This window comes from Ooceraea biroi, chromosome 9 (genome assembly GCF_003672135.1).
Source record: "Ooceraea biroi isolate clonal line C1 chromosome 9, Obir_v5.4, whole genome shotgun sequence".
Lineage (NCBI taxonomy): Eukaryota > Metazoa > Arthropoda > Insecta > Hymenoptera > Formicidae > Ooceraea > Ooceraea biroi.
In genome coordinates, this window is record NC_039514.1 from 82873 (window position 1) to 106102 (window position 23230).

Sequence of the window (23230 nt, forward strand, 5' to 3'; positions counted from 1 at the left end):
TCAGGCCGTTCGCTCTGCCCGCCGAAAGAAATACGACGATAATAAAATTTCTGCCGCGCTCGTGGAATCGCGTGGAACGAACGGGGGTTGCCAGGGAGTTGCGAGAAGGGAACAGAAAGGCAACGACCCTCAAGCCGATCTTTATCCAATTACACAAACGTACTCTCACTGCGTAAGGATTCTCGTCGCGGCCATCGTGTCACGTAAATCCGCAGCTTGCGGCAATATTTAACGTATCCCTCGCGGCTAAATGCGCTCGTTAAGCCGTGCACCTTATCGTAGGATGCAGCTCGTATCTTTCACCTATCTCTCGTGGCCGATGAATCGCGAACGGTTCATTTCTTCGGCGAATTTCTTCATGCGTGTCCTGAGTCTGAAAATTCCACCGAGAAAAGTCTCCAAGGGTTCATCTGGGTTCAGAAAAGTCAAGGGTGCGGGGATCCCCCACGTTCCGGGAGACTTTAAATCTCAGGTGTCAAGGATCGTAGAGCCTTAAATCTTACGGACTTGCAAGGAATCCGAGAACAAAGACACCGTAAGATCTGAGCGACGCGTAAAAATCCTCAGAGGCGAGATCTCGTGAAGGAATCTCGCCGGATTTTTATTGGACAGACATGTTATTCGTCGGCGTGAAGAGTCCATCAAATCCTTCGATAACACTAATCGGTTCATGTTCACATTGCAGTTATTTCGAGTTGTCCTTGCGTGTACGAGGGGGAGACGAGGACGTCCGGATCTGGATCAGCCCGAAATCACGTCGAGTCCGAGCGAACCGGATTGTCCTCTCCCCGGCCGGAAAGAAACGGCGCGGCTTCCGGCGTCGCATTCGGCGGGGCGGAGAGGGCTATGAGGGAGAGGCGGAAAGGGGGTTCACAGTTCGTCGGAGCGGCTAACAATCATCGGTGCCGAGGCGAGGACGAGCTGCCGCCGTCGTCGTCATCGTTGTGCGATGATGAGCGGAAATGATACGAGCGCGTCGACGACGTTAACGTCGACCAGCTTTGCCGCAGTCTCCACCCTAGCTCCCGCAAATGAGGAGGAGGACTCGACGACCTTGACCCTGGACTGCACCGAGTCCGCCAACATGGATCTAGCAAACGGTCCGAATCCGTGGCTTCCGGCCTACGGCTTCCAACTGCAGCATCACTCCCAATTCCAGTCGACGCACTTGGAGGATCTACGGGCTAATGGTTTGTACGCGTTACTGTTCCCTCTCTCTTCCTGTTCGTTTTTTCATACGCGCACGCTCTCTCCTCGCGCTAATGTGTGAATATTCGCGCTTAATATCGTAATGAAGCGTCTCAAGTGGTTCGATCTTAATTAAATTCTTTCTTTCGAACATCGTTTGAGATGCTTTATTTTACTCACGTAATATTCTAAAATAATTGAAAAGAAATCCAATTCGACTGTAACTGTAAATGCTACTTTACATCCTGCATAAAGCAAAATATTTTTCTTAGAGATTTATTTAATTTAATTACTACCTTAAAAGAGATATATATTAATCAACATTTATGTAATTAATCTAGTCTATCTCAAATCTGTGTTGAGTTTAAATTTATCTCGAATTTATTTTGGTTTTGTCTGCTCATATCGTTAATTTTAGATTTTTGTTATCTTTATTATCTCGTAATTATTCACTTCAAACAGGTAGAAATAATGTCTTAGGAAATGTTGCGTGCATGTGAACACGGAAAAGAGATTTGTTTTCTTTCTCCCTTTCTCTGCTGTGTGTGAACTTCCGCTCCGAGGGCGGGCATAGAACAACAGTGCGAGAGATACTGTTAGATCGCTGTTCGGTTCAAATCTAGGCGCGATTATGGTAATCTGGGTCGTCGTTCGCGGCTCGTCACGCCAAGCGATTAACCCTTTCAAACCGAAACTGCGTGTTCGTGTGTGGGAAAGGAAATTTTTTGTGATATTTAACGCTCGTCAAAAAATCGACCGCTACGATTGAGGATTCTGGAATTTGCAACGAGAAACTTTGATTATGCACATAAAAGATGCAAAAAAATCTATAATATTCATCAGAATTTTCAATAAATGTGTAAATGTAGCACAATATTTTTCAGTATATAAATATTGAAAAATATGTATAATATTTTAAAATACATATATATTTTTAAAATACGTATACTTTAAAAAATACGTAGGTTTGCAATTTCAAGCCGATCTCGAATCGATGTGAGAACCAACTGCGAGAGATTACAATCAGATGAGCGCGCTCACGGAAATCGAAGGACGGCGCGCATTTTGCCGTTCGCGGTATTTGCAGGCGGTCTTCGTCTTGCTCACGTTTAGATAGAAAGCATGGCATTAAAGCCGACCATTAACGCGCGATCTGTATGCAAACCCGCCCCGTTTTCTAGCCGCTGGAAATCGCGGTAATGATATCAGCCGCCTCGCTGTCGATATCTAGAGCGTAGTAGACGAGGCGGCAGCGGTCTCTGAGGAGGCTCCAGGAAGTTGTGGAAAGATAATTCAATTTCCCGTCCGACGTGTAATGCGCGACCAATGCCGACCGGTTATCCGCGATCAAGGCTGCCGATCGTTGAGATCGCAGATCACGGAAAAGAACTCGAAAAGACGCGGCGATCGACAATACTGACTGACGGAAATTCTTCGCATTCTCTCCTCTCGCGTCATACCGAGCGCCTTAAACTTATAATACGTTGCTTCTCGGTGGTATCTTTGAGACTAAATTTCGGAAAGCAATTTTTAACTTGTGAGACCTTTCAGATTTTTGATAGGTAAGACTCGAGTGCATTCTATAATTAAATCGAATCGACACTAACGCTTTAATTGATCGTTACGTTGCAGAAAATGTTCCAACTAGAGTTTCATTGACGCGTGGATTAATTATCGATTAGCGGGCGAGTAATCTAAGCTGCGCGAAATAAGAAATGGAGAGTGAGCAAGGAGATTAGTCGAGTATAACTGCGCGAGAAAAGTTACCGCTCTGGTTGCTTTATCATTCACTTCGAGAGATACCAGTTTGAAATAAAGAAAGTCTCACATCCAAGATTTAGAAATTAAACGGCACAACACATTCTCCTGAGCGAGAAATCGGAGTCCATCATAAAATATTGTTCGAGATATCGCTATCATATGGTCCGCGCGATTATGCCGCGATTGACCTTATTTTACAAAGAATTCTCTTTGTGATTCGAAGTCGGCGGAAATTCTTTCGTCGAAGTAGCGTGCTTCGCGGTTCTTCTTCTCTCACATTCGTGATTCTCACAACTTGTACATACTGTAAATAGCTGTAAATATCGTGAACCGAATAAAAAGTATCGTGGTGTCCAGACTAAGTTCAAATTTATTACTCGTGCCGTTTTAAATGTTTTTCCATTCGGAGTACAACCGATAAACCTTTTCTCGAGACAAATATTATTCGATGATATCAAAACTACTATCTCACCACGCGGTTGCATGCATCGTATCTTCGGCAAACAAATCTTCCTTTTTCACTGCATCATAGTATTATTGTATGTAAGCGGACGTAAATTCTTTCAGATGACGCCCGAGGGAAGGGATTTAGAAAAGCCTCAGACACTTGTGACGCCTGGAAACGTTCTCGCGGCGCGGATAAACCGAAAAGGCCTTCGACATTTCGGTCGTCGCGCGTGCATTACGGCTACCGCCGCATATCGGCCAGTGTAGGTCCCTGGAAAGACGCCGGTCCGGTCGATTATATTTTTATGTAAGCCACGGCGGTTTATTCTCGTCCGTTAGTCACGGAACAGCAACAGGCAGGCGACTGCAACAGGTGGCTCCGCCATGATGTTGCATAGTGGTGCGTGCCTCCGCACTCGTGCAAGACAAATTGCGTTTCAGCGCGGCCCGACGACCCGCTCTCTCGCAATCGTTACGAGGTCCGGCCTCGTGGTTAGAGACGCCTCCATTTAATAACGCATCGATATATACCCTCGCTCCAATATCTGCTCGTACATTCCACGTCTACTCGGACGGAGCTCGAGAGGACGACGAGTTCCGCAAAGTGGATATCGCGTTCGCGATACCTACCTTTCATTTGCGAAGAAATCTCTCTTTGAAATTTGATGAATTAAATTTAATTCAGGTGTAACACCTGAACTATTCTTCGCCTCGTAGCGCTCGTTTCGTTCTACCTGCGAAGAGATCTTCGTTATTGAGTGCAAAGGAATCTACTTGCACTCACTTGAGTCAAGTTTGTCTTATTGAACTTGAGCAGGTCCTTTCGTGAATATCATGAAACATTTAAGTGGAGTGCAATTATGTTGCGTTATTCATTGACGGTTGCCTTCACGCGAGTCCACATGAATGTAAAAGTGCGCACCATTGCGCGTGCACGCGATATTCATCATTCTTGTGACGATTCAAGGCGTGGCGGAAATCAGGTGTATCCACATACGAGTGCTTCGCGTTGCGTCATTCGAGCGAACCGGCTCCGTATAATTATTGGCATTAATTAATCGATTGATGGATGATTCAGGGTATTCCGATCGAATGGGTATCATAAATTCGCGCTCGCAATCCAGCGCAGTCACCAATCCATATTTGTGACTCAAGATCAAGACTGACGCTTCGCGCGTGCGAGACGCGGTTAGATGCGGCGAGTTACATAATCGTGCGTGATAAAGCAATGCCACGAACTAATCGATAAGGTTGGCGCGTAATAACGCGTTGGAAGAAACTTCCTCGCACGAGTATCCCTCGTGCCATCTCGGAGTCATCTTGTCCGGTCCATTCGCTGATTCTCGCGGAAGAGCGTTGCACTCTCCGCGAGTCGCATCCAAGACCCGATGCGGATGTGTATGCGTATGTGTGCACAAACTTTATAACGATAGCGTTATCGTCGCCCACTCGTGGAAAGTTACGCGCAGCCTCTCAGAGAAAGTCTCAGTTTCGATGCGCGTCCACTCACGATTTCCTGCCTTGCAGCATTCTGCCTTTTTCCCCTATCTGTGAGCAGCTTTCGTGTATCTTCTCGGGGATCGACGAGAAACTCATGAGAAGAAGAGAGAACGAGATAGGAAACGGAGCAGGGATATTTAAATTTCGGATCTTATCGCATCTTCTCGTCCTTTTAATTGCGAAACGCAATTTAATTGCGCACGTTTCCACGTTGGTACGACTATTACGCAACTATTTCTGTAAGATGAAAGGCTAGCGTTTGACTTTTCCACGGGACGCGAGCGAGCGATCGCTCGCGGTCACAGCGCGCTGAATGCATTCTGATGCCGTGCAGCTATGCAACGTCCCGTTCCCAGCAGCGGCTAACTGTTCACGCCATCATTCATCGCGCGATGATGAAGAAGGCGGGAACGTACGCGGATGCTTCGCGTTCCTGCGGCGCGCAGTTCCTCGCCGAAAGACCTCCTTAATTGACGATTATTAACCCGTTGATTTTTGTCGCGCAACATCTTCCACGGAATCGCCGTTTCTCAAGCGCGATAGGAATTAAATTATTTATAGGAGATACATAGAAGCAGCTGCGTGATACGAAATCTCCGGAAGATGCGGCTTGTTAGAATTCTAAAGAAACACTCGGCTTCGTGTACCGAAAGTAAACGGCGGTTCTCGGAAAGTGCGTGTCCCAAAATGTCTCAAACCGGCTCCGACTGACGGCGAAAGCCCGCACGAAAGGTGGACGACCTTCCAGTTACGTTATCTTCCAACGTAATAACGCCTGCACTCTCGTCGATAACGAGTGACTCATGAACTCTCGTTAAAAACTTCGCCCCGCTCGTTTGCCACGAGCGGGCGGTTACCGCATTTTCGAGGACGAAATGCGACGGGGCGCGAACGTGAAGATTCACGGCATTTACGTTATATCGTGCCTCGCTGAACACGTGTTGTTCCGTTGATTGCATCGAAGCAACAGAATAACGCGCGTAGGAAGCTCACGTAACGTGCGTGCGAAGCCTAAAACTAGCGCGCGCGATCCGGATTGTCGATAAAATAATTATATGAATGGTTATATAAATATTTATAAATACGCGAATTTACATAAATTAGTTTCTCGTTAAATTATATTTTGAAATTTTCTCTCTCAATTCATGATTTTTATTGAATTTAAATGATATGCTACGATGTATATAAAAGCTTAATGTAAATGTTAATTTGCTCAAATTAATTGCAAATTAATTAGCACTTTGGTATTCCTTTTTACAGATACGATGTTGGTGCAGCAGGTAGACTTTCTGGAGACTATTCTGGAGGAGACATCCGACGATCTTCAGAGCGACTCCGATCGTAGCGGTACGACGTACTGGCTGGGATCTGATTCGGAAACCGAAAGTGTAATTCACATAAGGGCGAAACAGAGAGCAGGTAAGAATACTACGAGTAAGGATATCGATCTTCAACAGCAGATAACACATACGTCGATTACACCTATAATATAATCGCAAGCGTTTAATTGCCATTGCGCGGCAAGGATCTTATGAAATCTCGGTTCTTTGCCTCGGGCGAAGATCGCGGGTGTTGGACATTATTCACTTGCGATCGTTCTACTTTCTCTTTCCTCTCGGAGAACGGCCTAATCTTCCGATTCTATTAGGCACCGCGAGCCAGGAATTACGTCGTGAGATTACTCGTCACGATTATTCGCGCTTACGCCATCAGAATTGGGTTGGATGTATTTTTCGAACGTAAAACCGCATTTTCCCCCGTTCTTTCCCTCTCTTTTACGTAAATCTGAATACTAAATAGTTTCAAACCCGGAAATTGTTTGCAACAGTCTATACGAGAATTAAATTAGGATTTAATATACATCATTAGTGAAGAATCTATGTATGAAAATACATTATTTTATGGATATATGGTTGTAGCTAAAAAATGGTGACGTTAAAATTTATAAGACGCGATACCGATGGATCGATAATTTGATAGCACGTTTCATCCATGTGGTTTTCAGACGCGCCTTAGAATTGGCAGCCGTTTGCAACGCGCAGTTACACGTGGTTGCGGCGTTGCAGGGGCACACACTTTCTCTTTTTATAACAGATGCTTTACTCATTGTAACAGGGATTTTGACTACCTGCTCAAGTAATGCCAATGTCAAAAGTAGATAGATTTGAAGCAGCGCATTGTTTGAAATTTTAAATTTATAATCATTGATGGATAATTTTTCATTAATTTTTGTTGTTTTTGCCTTTTCATCTTTTAATACAGATTGCTGAAAATTGAAATATAAAGTATTAAAACACAAAACACTTTTCTTAATCCAGACTAAAAGAAATATGGCACGTGATTGAATCAAATCAAGTTTATTTTGTCAGATCTCAATTTACGGCGAGATTTTACCGTAGAATTTTAACGAGCGCGTCGTCTTCGCATACGTTGAGACAATTGACACAATTGTCGCGCAAACGTGTAATCCCGAATCGACACTGGACCGACTGCATCGTCGTACGCGACGGTCACGGACCTGGTCGACAACCGCTGGCGGTCAGCGCGCCTGGTAGAGGCTGTAAACGCATGCTTCCGGTTGAATGAACCGTAGCTTTCTGACGAACGGACGGATGGACGAACGAGTGCGTAGGGCGAAAGTGACGATCGTTCGTTAGATTGGATTACTTCCGTGCCTCGGTTCTATGAAGTGGGTCATCGGGAGATCCTTCCTCGTCCCTCCTAACGAATTCTAACGAGATTCAAGCGGCAATTAAAAGTAACACGCAATCGCAATGAATTCCGATGCGAAGTAAAGTAGATTTAGGCCAACCAAAGTAGGTTTAGATTGGTCCGCTCGCTCGCTCGTCTCGCTTTTTACTTTCTCGAGTCGTTCCTCGTGTGCTTTCCATGCTCATCATCATTGTTGTCGTTGTGTCGTTGTCGTCATTATACTTATCGTTTTCATTCTGTTGTTAGAAAATGAACGGCTAGACGGCAGTGGTAGTGAGTGCAATTCAGTGGTGCCCAGGAAGCGACGTCGCCGCAATGCAGATCATCATCAGCAGGTGACGTCGACGGCCGCCTATGACGAGTACCCGGCATCGCCAAGATCCTCCAGGTCTACCGCCTCGTCCAGGTCGAGTTCACTGCTGCAATTCGAGTCACTTGAGAGAACCTGCGCTACCCTGTCGCCGTCGAGTTACAGCTTCGACTCGTTAGAGTACTCGAACCGTTCGAATGTCTCTCACGCGGAGAATGACTCGCCCGATAGCCTGGAGCAGGACTGCGATAGGCTGCTGCCGAATGGCTTTGTCAGCACTTTGGCGGATCATTTTCCCAGAATCAGGCCGTACCGTAGTTTTGAGAGCCTGGATACGTGCCAGAAGGACGAGGACTTCGGCCGAAGCACCATATCGAATGGTTTTGCGCCTTTATACCCGAAAAGAGGCGCCGACCTGTCGAATATTAGGAAAAGTAACCGGCGTCCGAGGTAAGTCGTCATATTTTCTATTTCATATTTTTGCATTAAGATTTTTTCTCTTTCTAAATATTTATATTTGAATCGCAGAAGTTGCGGTTGATTAGAACTTTTCAATTATTAAACATTTCTTTGAATTTTTAATAGTAACTTAAGAAATGTAAGATTGAGAATAGATGATAGAACAATGCATGTTTCGGTATTTTGAGACATTTCGCGCGAGGTGCGAGCCATTTATTACGAGCCATTTTTTCGCTCAAATGCCTTTTCGAAATGTAACGCAATTGATCCATGTCCACCTGCGTGATTCCAACGGAAGCTACGCGGGCTTTTGTGTTTGTTGTTCTTGGCATGCGTGCACATACCGCTTTACGCCCGTCTATTTTTACCCGCGTTGCTAGAATAGAGGTACACGACTATTGTAATCGTGCTATTGTAATTATTATTTTCCGAATTAGCAGTCCGCAAGGATACATGGTGAGTGCATTTTTGCGTGTTGCACCCGTTACAAATATTTCTCATGCATATTCCTTTAGTAACGAAGCACCATCGTTGCATGTCATTTTCAGTATTTTCTCTAATACTTTTCTTTTCACCATGTCGTGAAAATATATAATTTTCTTCATGTTTAACAAGAATCTATTTACGCATTGCATTGCGTATGATTTCCTCGACATAAACGTGTATGAGATAGATATTTCCAAAAAAATGTTTTTCACATTTAAACTGGTTAAAAATAGACTTACATTGTTTGTCCTGTTTTCTCCGTAACGATTTGAGAACGGAAGGGTTAAATGATGTACTGCGCGTTGCGCTTGTGCAAGGGAGCCGGGCGTCGAGCGGTGCGGTTTTCTTGGCAATGTGCGTCGATTGCCCGCCCGCGTGACGATCGTTTTACGGCCAAGTTAAATGTAATCACGACCCTGAGGAAGACCACCTTGACTTTTACTGCCGATATTATAAATGTTAGATACACAGGCGCATTACCGAATCGCAGATTTGAACCTTCTTTAGCGCGTAGCGCGTTTCGTACACGCATCCTTCGAGAATGTAATTTAATTCTTACTTGCATTAGAATTTCCAAAATGCCAAATTTCCAAACGAATGATCGGTATTCAAGTTTTGATCTTTCGTATTACTAGTTACAAGAATTGATAACATAGAAATTTCTGTGCCGCTTACAATACTTCGATCATTCGTCTTAACGTCGAAACAGAGACTTTTGGCACGAGGAAGACGAGTACGAGGACGACGAGGAGGATGACGAAGACGATTTCGAGCAATACGAACGATATGGCAGGAACACGGATTCCCGAATAACGAGCGGTTTCGAGGATCGTCTGTTGCTTTACGGTGAGTCCGGCAAGTACGCGACATCCTTGGATTACCGGAACACGATCGACCTGCGAGAAATTGGCGTGGAGACGAAGAGGGACACACTTTTGGAGCTCAAGTCCGGCCAAAAGACGGCCAGGTTAAATATAACCGGCGGCGGTGCAGAGCATCATCATCACCACCATCATCATCATCATCCGCAGATACAGCAGCAGAAGCAGCACCAGCAGTACCAACAACAGAACTACGATCAGCACGATCACCATCATCATCACCACCACCACCGTCACCGGCAGCAACAGCAGTACCAAGGGTGGAGCGACGAGGAGCGTTTTAATTTTAGATTCACGGACAAGTCGCAGAGTGCGCCCAGTCTGCTCGACAGCGTTGGGGAGTCAGCACGTAGTAGTTCGAGCTGCGCCACGCCACCTCGTCTTCGCACCTCGAGGACGACCTCCTACGTGTCGACGTCTTCCCTCTTCGAAAACTACACGCGGGTTGCCAGCGTGCCGGTGGATTTGAATCTCTGCGGCGTCGCCGCGTGCGACGACGAGATGAACGGTCACGAAATGGCGGAGACCGCGCCCGACGACGAGACCGCAGCGGCCCTGAAGAGCCCGCGAGAGAACGAAGAGAAGACGCAGCCGGCCACGAAGATGGCATTGACTAGTTCGGTTAGAACGCAGCCGGCTCAAAGTGCGCTCATGGATGGCGATGTAGAAGAAGCGGCGAGAGAAGAACAACGAATGAAGGTCACCGACTGCACGAGCGATGATCACGAGGTGCAGCGAGCGCGCGAAGGCAAGCAGATGAAGACGACGTCGACGGTGAAGACTCAGGATCGCTCCAACTGCGTGCTAGACATGGTGATGGTGACGGAGAACGATCTTGACGAGGCCATCAAGCAGTTCAAGCGCGAGGTAGAGGAGGCCACCGCTTCCGGAGTGGCGAACGCCGCCATCTTGGCGATGGAGACGATTCAACGAACGGCGTCTGGTCGCGCGAGGGGTCGAAAAGTAAAGAACAACGCCAGCTATGAGCTTGCACAGCAGTTCGAAGTGGACGAAAGAAATTTCCAACGTAAGTTGAAGGAAAACGATGTAGATCGCGATAAGATGAGCCCGACTGGAAAGAGACGGATGTTGAACAATGCCAGTTACGAGCTGGCACAGCAGAGCGACTACGTCAAGGCGTTGCAGAACTCACGAGCGGCGTTCCAGCGGATGGATGCTTGCGACGAGCTAGAGGAGGCAGCTGCATCTTCGGGACGCTCCTCAGCATTGAAGGTGGCTGATGTGATGCGGCAGATGGGTTCGAACACCAACATCAGCGAGGACTCGTCGTGCGTCAGGCCGCAGGTTGAGAACGATTCGTTCTTTAGTCAGATAAAAAAAAACTCGGATCCATTTTCAGCCTGTGGCGATGCTAGTGTGTTGGATCCGCGGCTGTTAGAAGACGAGGTAGATTACCCCTGCTTGGAAACCAAACCCATATCTTGCTTGGAGGATAAGGTCGTCCAGCGCGAGAAGATCCAATCGCGCGAGTTGGAAAGTGTCCTTGAGAGTTCCGCGACGAAGCCATCTCACATCGAGGAGAAATCCTTTAGAAACCACGAAGACGAGTCCGAAGAGGCGAGAAAGAGCTTTATCGGTGAATTACATCTGCAGCGAACGGCGCAGTTTCCTCGTGAGAATGAGAGCAAGGCTCGAGAAAATTCAAAAGGCATGCCGCTGACTGAAGAAGACCTCGAAGAGCGTGCTCACAGTCCCAGCGATCGAGCCGCTGGTGAACGTCTGTGGAGAGTCGTGATCGAGAAGCAGGCGAAGCAGAAGGAAGACGAAAAGAAGAGGTACAGTCTGGAAGTGGAGAATAAGAAGGAGGAGGAAGTGGAGAAAAAGGAGGTGGGACGTAGCAGTGTTGGCACTGGTGAGTGCGCCCCACCCGGCGTACCGGGTTCACTCGGTGAACGTGGTAGTGGGAAGCCCGCGGTGGTCGTGGCGGCGGCGGCAGTTGATACGAATCATCGCGGTCGTGATCACGACATACGTCCGGTTGAGGAGAGGCGCGCATCGAGCATCGGCAGCAGCAACAAGGAAGACGTAAGTGTAGCGATCGCGAGACGGCCAGCGTCGTCTTCCGCCACGAGGAAGGAACCCGCGAAGGCGCGTGTCGCGTCTTCGCCGTCTCTGTCGTCGTCGTCCTCATCTTCAGCCACAGCCATGAAGAACGAGGAGAGGAAGAAAGGTGGCCTGGGCGGCTTCCTGCAGAGGTTTTCCAGGTTGAGATTCAGTGGAAGGACGAAGGTGCCGCGTTCAGAAGCGCAGAAGAAGACCGTTGAAACGAAGGCATTGGAGCCACAGCAACAGCAACTTGCTGCTGCAAAGAAGAAGGAACCCGATTACATCATCATACCGCTGCATCCGCCTGAGGAGGAGAGGAGACGTCAGCAGGAGGTCGTTACTCTCGAGGAGGCTGCCAGGAGGAACAATGTGGATGTTCAGAGAAGTGCCTCCAGCGTTAGGTAAGTCGAAGAGAATCATTTATTTGACATCTCTCCGTTAACGATGTTGGTGTCTTAAATCACTGAAAAAGAAAAGTAATTATCGTTTGCGACAAAGCTAAAGATTAACGTGTGAAGTTGAACTGTCAATAATTATGTTCGTTGTACGGTACACTATGTACTTTGACAAAACGCGATAATTCTTTGATAAGACACGAATATCGTTAACAAATACCGTTATTACGTGCTCCGAGCTCAAAGTTATAAGTTATCGGTTGCGATATGGGAAGATATACAGTATGTAGGATATATAGAGGTTGTAAATCGCTTTCTGACTTACCAATCGTTATCAAGAGATTTCCGATCTCGTGGTCTCAATGTTTGCATTATTTACATTCAGGGTACCGTTGTGACCTGCGCGTTTTCCTGCCCTCGTTTCCCCATCGTGAATGTTAATTTTCTTTTTCAAACTTTTTACATTGAATTTTTCCACATATCCAATAACAATATTTTCTTTAATCTTATCCTCTTCTTACTTTCTCACTTTATCTGTTCTGGAATTTAATTTCTATAATTACTTAAATACTATTATAAATTATTTATTAAATATAATTTTATTCTACTTTTCGTTGCACGTTAATTACTATGATCTCTATCTCAGTTTTGCTCATTGTCGAAAAGAATTCTTTTGGCGTATAATATTTATAAATGTGCAAAGTAATCCTATTCATTTGCTTCACGCAATTCTGCTTTTAATCCCTTCCCGTTATTTTCACCACGCCGGCCCACGCCACTTCGTAGTCGCGGATCGCTCGCTTCATGTTTGTTTAATTCCACTTTCATTTCGTCCCACGCCGATACCGACGCTGTCTGTCCGTCTGTCGCAATCGCTCTCGTCGACGTTATTTGTTTCTGTTTGTTCGGCTCCTCTGCGTCTAATTCCTCTCTAATCTCTAATCCTCGCGAATGCACTTGCGGCCGATCGAATTTCACTCTCGCGCGAGGATTCGTCTGTCCGAGACCGTGGTCCAGCAGCATCCAGCATCTCGTCGTTCCCCTAGTCATCCCCCTCGTAATTATTGCCGGCCACCGATTTCGCGCGACGCGGCGGAACCAGTCCGGTCCTCTTAATTAAATTTCGCCCCCGGCCTACACTCCCCCGCCACGTCATTCTCGCGTAATGCGACCTAATTGCATTTTATAACTCGTCCCATCGCGGCGCGTCCTGCTGTCTCGTGCCCCTCTCGCCCTCCCGCTTTCCCATTAGAGAGAATACTCCACTTTTGATACATCTCTTTTACGCGGGGAATTAAAAAGAGAATCCCTGTGCTTGACATGAGGATGAGTGAATGATGGAATCGACAATCTCATGATTTTCATCGACGCGAATCGCTCGATTTCTTCTCTCAGTGAAGCCGCGCGCGTATTTTTGTTGGCTTGTATGCATTTGCCGTCAATCACATGGCTCTCTTCTGGGAATGGCATATCTGATCCGTCCTCCCTCTCTTGGCTTTAACAAACATTCGCTTTATCGCATTAAATTTCGCTGAAGCGGCGTCTTTCGTCTCGATCCGTACTGCGCCGAAAACGCTCCAACGCTCGGGAAGAAAGAGATCGGTTTCCGATTCTCGCCACGTGAAACGACTTCGTTTTTCCGCGGGTAGGTGCGGAATAATGTCCTGATTCTGCAAAATACAAACCGCACAAACAGTCCAAATTGCCGCAGAATGTACAAAACATAATTTATCATAATTTCTTAAAACTTTTCGATACTTTTGCTACTTTAATAAATAAAATACGTAGTATTTATATAAAGTATTATTTATTATTTATAATATAAATTTTATATAAATAAACACAATAATTTACACATATTGATCGTATTTCTGATTCGCAACAGTTGCAGATGACCAACTTCCTTAAGCGTTGCGTGTCGATAATATCAATTTATCGGTGCCTATCAATTATTTATGACCCCAGATTACATGGAGAACGCATCTTCGGTTTACGATATGCGCATACTTTATTAGCTCGCGTAATAGACTTCCGTCACGGATTTGATTTCCTCTTGCCCTCTTTTGCGCGATGTTACTTCATTAACGTATCGCCTCGGTCGCAGTGCGCGCCTGAGATTTTTTGGTGACTGCGTTTCTCGGTTTGTTTGCTGAGACGCTAAACAGAACAGTTGATATCCCGCGTCCGTTTGCCCGCATTTAGGGGCGATGAATCATCATCCCGCAAGCTGCGGGATGTAATTTAGGAGGCCGCCGCTATGCAAGCTTTCGCAAGCGTATCTGGAGCCTGCGACTTCTTCTTGCACCCTTCTTCTGGCGAAGATGCGGTAAAATCGGACTATGTTGTGCAAGGGTAATGCGAAATAGCACGCCGAGTCCAGCTCCAGTATAAATATTTCGTAAAATACTCTGTTCGACTAAAGTGCTCCGTCAATGTTCCGTCAATATTATGAGTTTTGTAATTTGGAATACTTTGTCAGTATTATAAATTACAAAACAATATCACTTGCATTAATAACAGGTACCATCATTACGATTGCACGTATCTCGAATGTCTGAAAATTTATTTTTCGATCTCACTGGATCGATCTTTTTGCTTGGTCGTTGAATGGTTTCTTCATCGAATCGGATCATCGTACAGAAACAATTCTCATTGTTGCTCGTTACAAGAGATTAAATTTGACATGATTTTATGACTTGATTTTTTTTCTTTTTTTCTTCAGAATTTTGAATTATCCAGTTTTTTATGTCAGTTAATAGAAAAGACGTATGTTTTATGGTGATTTAACATTTCGTGCGTTCCCGCATGCCACAGTTAAATATACACCTTGCACGTGTAGGTGTAGAGTAAGAGAGACAAAAAGAGAGCCGTTCGAAGTTTTATTAATTTTATTCCATACCGAGTTCGAGTCCGGAAGTCGCGTACAAGGCGGTCGGGTTCAACGTCACGTTCGGACCTCTAATCGCGGGATTCTTGCTGCCCCCCTCGGACTTTTTACTTCTCTTTGTTGTTGTGTTGTGCGAAAGAAGCAACGGTATTCTTTGATTCCTCTTTCTTTGTGAAGTCCAATTATTTTCTTGATTTTTCTTTTGCCCCTTTTTATTTCGCCGCCACCGCCGCGCCGCCTTGAAAACGCCAACAAACGCCGCCATTTAGCCGTCTCTTTAATGATGGCGCAATTAAGCTCGCTCTCCCGCGCTCATTCCGCGCGTTTTCCAGCTGCGTTCCATTCGTCGTCGCGTCGGAACGAATTATTACGTCGTATCGCAAGGCCGCGTTAAAACCGCACCTCCCCTCTCCCCCTTCATGCTCGCGTTATATCCGCCGAATCTGATGAGATCCGCGTCGATGTAACTTGCAGAATCTGCGAGAAGCAGATCTCTCGTTGAGCAACTTCAATAACAGCGCACGCGATTTCTCAAGCAGTATCACTCGTCTGTACGAAAGCGCCTTATCTTACTTTCTCGTCTGAAATATCTTAAACATCGATATTTTAATTTCAAGATTTACCAATTGATCTATAAGAGGGAGATGTTGCGATAACGCGCTGTTTTCGCGATCCCGATCGAAATGGATCCGATGTTGGATCGCCATTTTTACGGATGGCGACATACTTAATTTTAGAACGTGATGATTCTCCATCGCCGGAATCCTGCTTTTATAAACATGATCTCACGCTACTGAAGCGATAATAAAACCGACCGCGTACGTTGCTGCGCCGCATTATCGCACGTTGTTGTTGGGTCACGTGCGAGCCGTGCAAGAGGCTTCCTCATCATAATTTCATTTGCACGTTCGTCGACTCTCTCGCGTTCTTCACCCTTTCTCGCAACTTCGCAGTTGTCGATTCTCCGCGCGAGTCGCGATTAATCCACGATTGCGATCCGCTTCTCTGGATGTGCTATATTTCAGAATCGGCGATTGCACGCGCGCCGAAGTCTCCGCGTTAATTAAAATTAATTGTTTAAAATTATCGCTCGTTTCTCGCGGAGAACTGTTTATTCTACAAAGTCGATTGCTTTCGAGGAAACTGCGATCACGCGCTCTAATAACTCGCAATCCAATCATCCGATGATTATCCAATCGGTCGAACAGAACTCGAACCTTGCGTTTTGATAGTTCCATAATCGCTCAACGCGCGGTCAGAGATCATCGTCCGTAACAAATCGCGGCTTGCATGTGTAAACATGTTCATGCGTAACGTAACGAGGTCTCGGAGTCCCGGAATAGTAGCTCGCTGTGTCCAGCTGCTTATCGGCCGCTGCGCTCGCGCAGCGGATAGAAAGTGTCTCGCATTAATGACTGTCCTCTCCACCGGGATAGTCATGCCTTTATCGCGATATCATTCGTCCGCTACTCGGAAACTCAATAAAGAGACCACTGTCCTGAGCGATCATGCAAGTCCGGCTCGCTCGCAGATTAGCGATGGAAGGCGAGAGTCAGTAATTTGTCTTGTATATGTCATTGTCATCTGTATGATTTTTATATGTATCCTCAGCAATATTTTTTGATATTCCTTAAACTCTCTTTGATGATTTTAGCAAATATACGCGTGTACATAATTATTTACGTGTAATTAGTGTCGATAATCTAATTTTTTTTAAATTGTCAGCGTCGCGATTATGCAATCTTTAATTTAATTTTTTAACAGCATGACGATTTGCTTGACATGTCGAAATTTTTATGGTATCATGATCAAGTAATCGTCGCGTTTCTCTCAACCGTGAGCTACAATTAGATTAAACGGATGTATGACGAAGGCGAGGGGTTAATATCCTCGATTCCGGTCGAAGAGACGGTAGAAAAGAGCGTCACTCAGCGGCTAACTGTCCGCTATCGAAAACCGATGATGTCGTGACAACGTAAAATGCTGCTCGAACGCCAATTTTCAATTATCACGTCACAATGGCATCGCACCATATCGGATCGCCAATGGATAAAAACCGTCCGCGTTCCCATTCGAGTACCCTGCTGACCCTGCAACCGCGTGAAAGAAACAGAATCACTATTCCGCTATTATGATCTTAACACATAATACGTAACGTGACTCACTCCTTCGACGCAGCCGTGTGATAATCGACCGCCACTTTAATAAGGCGATTATCCTTTGTGAAGCATAATTATCTCTCACGAATCGGCTGAAACTTCTAAACGCTTAATCGCGACGATGAATAGAAGACAAAACGAGCGCGCGGAATCAGGTAAACCGCATGTAAGACGCAGAATGAAAAGGAGGCTCACACACCCCCGCGATCCCGAGGGTTGCGACTTCGATTGCAAGTCTGTCAACGTGCGGTTGCAACGTGCACCATCGTGTTCAGTCTTGCGCTCCAGGGTTATTCTTAAGACGGCTCCGATATCCAATTATCCCGCGCGCGCGTCGTGAGTGCCGCGCCGAGGCCAGTTTGTCGCGTTTGCTAGCGGGTTTCACTCGTCATCGGTCCGTTCACCATCATCCTTCACCCTTAGAGGGATGTCTTGGCGCGACGATACGCTCGGTTCACGGTTCGTACCGACGTACTCACGTCACCGTCACGTGCGCGAGAGATCACCTTCCCCGACGCCTCCTGGATCACTCGAGCAAACCGCCACCACCCCGAAAACCGTGTCTAACTACTTTGTTGTTGCAGCAGCAACGGGAGGGCGCCAGTGTCCAGCAAGCCACCCTTGCCGCCGCAACCACCCCGCGTCGCCGCCCTGGGTACGACGACGCGGGTGTCGGCGTCGGCGTCGGCGTCGCGCCGACGCGCCGCCACGGATCTTGGCAACCCGGCGGCGATCGAGATGGCGAAAGCCCGCGCGATGCAGGCCGCTCAAGAGCGACCGATCGGTCTGCTGGAGACCGATCTCGACGAAGCGGTGATCAACGGTGTCAGCTACAGCATCGCCGGTACGACGACGTGCACCGACGCAGCTGGTGGTACTGTCTCCGCCGCAGCTGCAGCTGCCGCCGCTGCCGGCGCCGGCGGTAAGAAAACCCGCAGCCTGCTCGACCTCAACCACACCTCGGCGGCGGCGCCGCGGCCGCAACCCGAGCACGCCCTCCACGTACCCCAGTCGCCCGTCGGCGCTACGCACAGGAGCCCCCGCGACGACGTCGCGTCCGCCGCAACGTCCGCTATCCACCAGCGGCCGCACAAGTCCATGGAGTTCCTCCTCGACAAGGAGAATCTGCACTTTGTCAAGGTGAGCGACTGCCTTTCGCGTTGTTTGATCCCGTTGTGGGTTCTGGATGTGGATGCAAGTATCTAGATGTAAGATTTGGATGGTTGGCAATGAGGATCGGTTGGAAGATTGTGCGCGAGAAATCTCGATCGGCCACGGTGAATTGCGATGATGAGGATTGTAGCGAGTTACAGCGTGGAACGTCCCGATTGCGACGAGATTGGGACGAAGCGACGTTGGGTGCGCGTTGTTGCGAGATCAATCACGAAAATCGGAGAGTGTCTTTCATCGAGTTGACCACCTTTCCGCGAGGAATGGTCACGGTTTACGGAACTCTGCCACGTCGTGATAAGCATTGCGGTAACGTTGCGAAATCGAGGATGCTTGCCGAGCATTTCTCTTCGAGCTGACGGCAATCGAGATAGTGGATTAATGAATTCGTCGTCCGGAGGCTTGCAGATCGATCGAAAAATTTTAGCCCCTTCGCATGCAAAGTAGCATCGTGAGAATTAATTGAGCACGTTCTCTGATGCACGCACGAACGATCCGCCACTACTGAACTGACACGGTTTTGATCCGTTAATTAATCCACCCTACGTGTTTTACGTTTGTCGCGTCAGAAATTAGTTTGTTGAAATTGCATTCGTTTAATTAGCGTCACGTCGCGTGAGAATTATCAACATCACTCGATGATTTCAGCTTATCGGACACGACTTTCAGTCTACGAATGATTATGTATATTTGATGTTGTTAATGGCAAAAGTATATCTAATTTTGTTTATCAACTTCAAAGTAAGAGATAGATATTGTAGAATTAAATTAAAAGGTGGTCCTCTCCTTTCAAAGAATCGATTCCGGAAGCTTGTATCTAGAAATAAAAGAGGAGAATAATTTCCAAATATTTTTTTAACAAAGAAAGAAACCAATTTATCTCTGATCTGACTTTGAATGGCCGAATATTCTTACGAATAAGTAGCCGTAAACGCGTTTCGGAAACCACCAGCCTAATCTCGCCGTTGATAGGGACATCGTGCCGACCGCAAGGACGTTTCATATCGACTGGTCGGCCGAATTGAATTTCGCCGGATAAACCCCTTTTTTAGCGTTGATCCACCTTCGGTTCTGCTTCCTGGCTTGGCCTGTGGTTTAGGTATATCGCGGCGAGGATCAATAGATGCTCCTTCCGCGACGAGGTGCCACGATGAGTGTCGTAGAATCTTCCGCATTGGCGCAATTTCCCATAGACTACTTCCCTCTTTTATAAGGAGTTTCAGTCATCTGCTGTAGAAATTATTATTGTCGGTTGTCGAATATTTCTTGATCTTTTAGATACCAAATCGTTCCTCATGAAGAAAGAGAAAAAACCCACGTCTCTCAGTTCCAGTTCAGTGACTAGGGAAGCTTCAGGAATTTTAGATGGTGTATGGACAATGGACAATTTTGAGATTTGTTCTTGACATTTTCACAATATCGCGAGGCCAACATGAGAATTACTGGACAGAGAGTTTCTCCATTTTCTTTCTCTTTCTCTTTCTTGCTCTCTATTAGTTCTGCTTTCTCCTCGGTGTGCTTTTCGTGGCTCGGTTACATGTTCGCGAAAGATAGAGACATCGATCCCACCGCGCACACGTTGCACACGTGATATAATTATTGCCGCGGCAATCTCGTCCTGGTCTCGGTCCAGAGAATCGATTTTCCGTTTTGTCGCCAACCGCACGATGAGCAAACTTTGACATTATGCTAAATGAACGATCGGCTACGTCGACCTTTTCAACATCGTCAAAGGCACGATGCGTTCTACTGCGTGATGACTTTAGACAAATTTTTATTTGCGTCACCGTGAATTCTTGAAGCCACGTGGCTCATATTAATCATGTAATACGCTCATCTCTTTCTTTCCTAAAACTAATTTAAAAGTTTGATTGAGTTTTTCAAATTTAATACGTTATTTGCCTAAGCGAAGCAACAGCAAGACCGGTCTTGCACTTTCGGGACACCATGTACGTGACCTAGCCGAGTGTAAGAGGAACGTGGCTTTAATAAGGGTCGGCGGTCACGGGGTTACGCTTCATAGGACGGTCCCCGCTCGATGATCGGCAACGCGCGTCGTGGGAGCCTCGATCGTTCGTTCTGTACAAGCCTCTTGAGCGGAGACACGCGTAATGAAGACCGTTAACCCTGCAGGCTTTGGATCACGCCCTTCCTCTTCACGCACACATTTCTCTGCACACGTTTCGATCGGCTTGATTAACGTTTAGATGACCAGCTATATGCTTCTATGACCGAACTATACGGCCAAGCCGTAATGGTCGAAAACCATTCTGCTTCCATTTACTGTCGTTGATGACTAAAGCAACAATGACGACAATTGTGATGAAGATTTTCGCGAGAGGGACGCACATCCGAACGCGCGGTTACGAGACTTCTCGAGGGAAAGAGCGTGGGAAAGAACGAGTGAAATAAGAATAATCAAGAGAGAAAGAGACCCGGTCGGATTACCCCGGTAACGTGAAAATTACACTCGTGGCAAATTTCTAATACAGTGACCCCCTTTGCTAGCAGTCTTCTCTTGCACTTCTCGGGAAACCGGAAAGTCATACAACAGTGCGTACGCGGGTACGCGCGATTTCTGTGCTTCTTTCTTCTCAATCGTCGATTTAACTCGAGGAATCTCCAAAATGTACGTGCACGCGACGATTTTGTGCGATGGTCGTTCCTATTCGGTATTCCAACACAGTCAGGCTCGTCGCCAATCGGTCTCCTTCGCATGTATGCTCATCGTTCGCCCTTTTGCTCCATTTCCTCCCTTTCCATGTCTTCTCGTTCCTTTTTCCGTTTTCAAGCGTCCCTTTTTTCTATCTTGCTTATTACGTAACGAGACACGACGAAGAGAGAAGCGAACGTTTTCGGAGAAAGAAATTCGGAGGGCGGCAAGAGGAGGGGTGGAATCCCGCGACAGGTCGATAACCCTTATGCGCATTCTTCCGGAGTCGACAGACAGGAAGAAAGGGAGCAGGCTCGACAAAGTGTCGCCTCTACAAAGAGGACCACCCCGAAGAAGAAGAAGAGGAGGAGGAGGAGGAGGAGGTGAACCGAACGCAGAAGCGCTTTGATCGCCGTCCGCGAATACCTTTGAAGACCTGCAACGATTCGTGGATTCAGTCCCGACGAGATTGAATGATTTGACGGGTCGAGATAAAAATGACATTTCCCGAAATGCGGACTCAAGTCGATTGACGATTGACCCCGGCTCAGGGTGCTTTCGCACATTGTTACGGGAGATAATCGATAGACGTTTGGATAAAAATATCACACGTGCGCATCGTGGCGATGCCTTATTGCTGGAAGATAGCAGCAATGAAGTCTCCGACACGACAAGAGAGGCTGCTGCAAGTGTGCCGTAACTTCAGAGAATTATTTTTATGCCGCTTTGTAATAATTTCAGAACACTGCTCTCAGGCCATTATGTAGCAAATAGAAGATTATTAAGCCATTATGCCGCGAAATAACTGGATCTGCAAAAAAGTTGAAGCTCTTTTCTTGTCTAAGGTTAGTTTAAGATAGACCAAGTATCATCTTTAACTACTTGCTCAACAGCTTCGAATACCGAGATACTATTCAAAGTACTTGAAAGCATATAGTATTGAAGGTATCTGTATAGAGCAAAACAATGAGTATCGCGACTATTCGCTTTCTATAAAAGCGCCAATTAGCCCTGCTGTAATGAACATGCTGTAATGAACACGACGTAACACACCCGCAATTAATTTCGAGCGATTTGAAGGGTGAAGGAAGAGAAAGGGCCAACAAACGGTGGATCAGCGAGGAAATCCTGAACACGGCCAGGCGAATTTCTGGAGCGCGCGACGCGCAAATATCGGTCCAGTGTGTCCATGGCTTGAACAATGCCTCGTCCTACCTCTTTCCCGTCCTCCTCTTGTACTCTTCAGCACTTCCTCCTCTCATCTTGCTTCCACCAGCGTGGCATTATTGATCGACCAACACCATCAGCGGCTCGCTCTGCGTGTACGTACATTCCGTTTCTTCGTGTGTACGCGCGTTACGCTTCGTCGTCGTGATACGCGCGCTTCCACATACGAGCGTGTAAAAGCCAATCTCTCCCATTCCGCTTCGTGCACTCCGCTCGGCGGAGAGCCCGCTGCCCACGACGCGATCAGCATGCAGATCTGTGCCACGTTGATACCCAAAGCGAAGTCGCTCTTATTCGATTTTTATCCCACGGGAGAATGATTACTTAATCTTTTCAATATCATTGAATCTTTTTACATTTCGAGGAAGATCCAAATTTTGCATGAATTTTGAACACGATGGCTTTGAAATTTTTCAGCAGATTCTGAAGAAATATTTTCGTTACTTTTAAAATATGGAAATGTTATCGTATTATGTCATTATGTTAATAATAATTATTAGATATTATTATAGATATGTTACATCTGTAATTTATATCATAAAATTGCACCAATATTTTAAAATTAATGTCGCTCACGGTTCGATGGCTTCTTTAAGATTGCGTCGTAGATATCGGGACGGTAAAAGGATTGCGATTATCTTCGCGCCATTCCGAGGATGACGTTGAGTCGCAGGTATCTGCATTATTCAAAGTATTAATCATCTGAGTAATTTTGAGCCGCCTTATGGAAGCGGGAATCGAGAGTCGTTGATGTTTATTTCCCTTCCCGACGATGGCCATGACACTTTGCGTTCAAACACTCGTGGCACGACGCGATGTGGATTCTTGATTAATATTTATCACCCAGTTGTGCGACCGCCGTGTGCCATCGTGCGAAGAGTCCACTTCGCCGACGCGAAACGAAACCGAGTTTAATCGTGCGTCGATC

At 46.6% G+C, this 23230-nt stretch overlaps 1 protein-coding gene and 1 long non-coding RNA gene across 9 annotated transcripts in view; one reads left to right on the top strand and one right to left on the bottom strand.

Moving 5' to 3' along the window:
- LOC105276093 (platelet binding protein GspB) overlaps nucleotides 1-23230 on the top strand; it is a 46083-nt gene that overhangs the window by 2348 nt on the left and 20505 nt on the right. For 6 of the 7 annotated variants that reach the window (XM_026972233.1, XM_026972234.1, XM_026972231.1 and 3 more), the window contains exons 2-6: nucleotides 686-1190; nucleotides 6157-6315; nucleotides 7855-8368; nucleotides 9573-12212; nucleotides 17837-18392. In XM_026972233.1, coding sequence (XP_026828034.1) covers nucleotides 950-1190; nucleotides 6157-6315; nucleotides 7855-8368; nucleotides 9573-12212; nucleotides 17837-18392 — 4110 coding nt within the window. In that variant the 5' untranslated portion in view covers nucleotides 686-949. The remainder of the gene's footprint in view (nucleotides 1-685; nucleotides 1191-6156; nucleotides 6316-7854; nucleotides 8369-9572; nucleotides 12213-17836; nucleotides 18393-23230) is intronic. The other variant, XM_026972229.1, reaches the window with a different exon arrangement.
- LOC105276092 lies at nucleotides 11980-17863 on the bottom strand. 2 transcript variants are annotated; one of them, XR_003406959.1, is made up of 4 exons: nucleotides 17259-17863; nucleotides 12532-12745; nucleotides 12153-12274; nucleotides 11980-12067 (listed from the first exon to the last, which is right to left on the bottom strand). It is a non-coding gene; the product is annotated as an uncharacterized LOC105276092 (long non-coding RNA). The 2 variants fall into 2 exon arrangements; XR_893347.3 differs by lacking the exons at nucleotides 11980-12067; nucleotides 12153-12274; nucleotides 12532-12745 and adding an exon at nucleotides 14796-17183 and having other exon boundaries at nucleotides 17259-17857.